We start from the raw sequence: 2115 nt of genomic DNA on the forward strand, positions 1-2115 counted from the left end.
GGCAGAGAAAGGATCCTGAAGCCAAGCTTGGAGCCCTGAATTTTATCCCTGGGACCTGTAGCGTGGAAGGGGAGAACTCACTCCTGCAAGTTCTCCTCTGGGCTCAATGTGCACTGTGACACATTGGCGCCCCCGCACCCATGCACAAACACACATCCACACACACGAAACAAATGTAATCTCAAATGTTAGCTTTACAAACTCCACACGTTCTTAACATTTAGCAATTTATTTATACATTGTGTAAGAAAAATAAAGGCTAGAAGGACATCAGGAGACTTCAGGGTTCATTCGAAGCCACAGCACTCCCCAAGTAAATATCCAGCTCAATTGTAACAAGACACTAGGAGCTAATTTAACTAAGATACAAAAACATTAGTTAAATACAATTCTGGGGCAATATACATTATAGCTACAACTTTTTTTTTTTTTATAACAGTGGGATTCGTCCTGGTGTGTCCTCTTCTCCGCTATCTGAGGAGGGAGAGTCACTGTGCCATCCTCGACCTCCAGGCTATGAAACTGAAGTACGTGTTTCCAGCATAGCAGATGGTGACCAGGAAGGCAAAGAACTGTGGAGAAGGAAGTGTGGTAGAGACAGGGCTTCAGCAGGCAGTCTGACTCGAAAAAGTGTTTCCCTCCACTGTGTCTGGTGCTCAGACTGCCTTGGACTTGATCCAGGGTTCCTTCTCTAAACCCACTTTATTGTTTCAATAGCCTTTTTCTTTAAAATTCATCATCATCATCATCATCATCATCATGTATGTGTTGGTCAGAGAACAATCTGTGAGGACCCACTCTTTCTTTTTACCATGCAGGTCCCTAGGACCAAACTCAGGTCATCAGGTACGGTGGCTCACACCAGTACCGACTGGGTCATCCCTCCCTCTGTTTCCTTTTCTGGTGTGCCCCACTGATTGAGTTTCTGGGACAGATCTGAGGACTCCTCAGGGAGTTCACTGAGGGGTCATGATGGAGCTGTGGGCGCCTAATCTAGTTCAGGTAACCTTGACAGGGCTCAGCCTCCAGTGTCTGCCACCAGCTCTTAGACACGAGGCGAGCCAGCCTCTGCCGTATACACACAGCCAGTGTTTGTGTCTATGAATCTGGAATCTCAATGTGCACATCTCTGTTAGGAGGAGCTAGGCGGGGTTCAGCTGCAGGAAGGGAGGATGTCACTGTTACTCTGTCCTACAAGGGTCCCAACTGCACGCCATACCTTCAGCCATTACTCTCCTCAGCTGCCATATACTGGCTCATTCTTGCTGTATGTTAACCCAAGCCCAACCTATAAGTTTTAATGCCTTGTTGGCTATCAACCAGTTGACTGTTGTTTTGCTGCTATTACAAGTAAGTGGTCTTTGTATCTTGCAGATAACATGACCCCTCCCTGATCCCCGAACAGGCCGGCCCTGGGAGGAAGTTTTAGGAGGATACGGGTGGTGTTTGGAAGGACTCACTCACCGAGGAGGCTGCCCAGCTGTTGAAGTTGTGTCCTTCCTTCTCTGGGGAGACAGAAGATGCGTCCACTATGGCAGCTGAGAAGTACAAGACGAAGGCACTGCCATTAAAGCACAGGCCCTGTAAAGAGGGGCAGACTGTTGAGGGAAGGGGACCTCATGACAGGCAGGAGCTGTACCCTGGTGTGCAAGGGAACCAAGTGGACAGCTAGGGAGGGCCAGGACGGAAGCGTGTCACTGCAGCCCACCGCGGGATGCCACCAGAGATGGCAAGATTTTCAAGGGAGCTACTGAAAATTTACATTCAATAGAAACAGCTCGATTTTATAAGTTACAAACAAAAATGGACACTGTATGTAGTATGTGCTGCTTAATACATTGCCTTTAGTCATTTAAGCCTAGAAAGAAAGAGTAGAGGGGGCAGGTCCTATTTCCCCAGATGGTTCCTCTGACTTAGTTTCATGTCTAGGGATTTAGAGAGGCTCATATACCTTCATCATTTGTCAAACGACATACTTCCCACCTTTTAAAAAATGGTTGGGGGGCAAGCACCTGGGAGGCAGAGGCAGAGGCAGAGGCAGAGGCAGAGGCAGAGGCAGAGGCAGAGGCAGAGGCAGAGGCAGAGGCAGAGGCAGAGGCAGAGGCAGAGGCAGAG

At 48.5% G+C, this 2115-nt stretch overlaps 1 protein-coding gene across 1 annotated transcript in view; it reads right to left on the minus strand.

Annotated features, from left to right (window-relative positions):
* Positions 1–206: 206 nt before the first annotated feature.
* Cmtm8 (CKLF like MARVEL transmembrane domain containing 8) overlaps positions 207–2115 on the minus strand; it is a 56077-nt gene continuing 54168 nt past the window's right edge. The window contains exons 3-4 of the mRNA XM_021171330.2: positions 1465–1581; positions 207–572 (exon numbers count right to left, since the gene is read on the minus strand). Of these exons, the coding sequence (XP_021026989.1) occupies positions 489–572; positions 1465–1581 (201 nt within the window). The 3' untranslated portion in view covers positions 207–488. The remainder of the gene's footprint in view (positions 573–1464; positions 1582–2115) is intronic.

This window comes from Mus caroli, chromosome 9, assembly GCF_900094665.2.
Source record: "Mus caroli chromosome 9, CAROLI_EIJ_v1.1, whole genome shotgun sequence".
Taxonomy (NCBI): domain Eukaryota; kingdom Metazoa; phylum Chordata; class Mammalia; order Rodentia; family Muridae; genus Mus; species Mus caroli.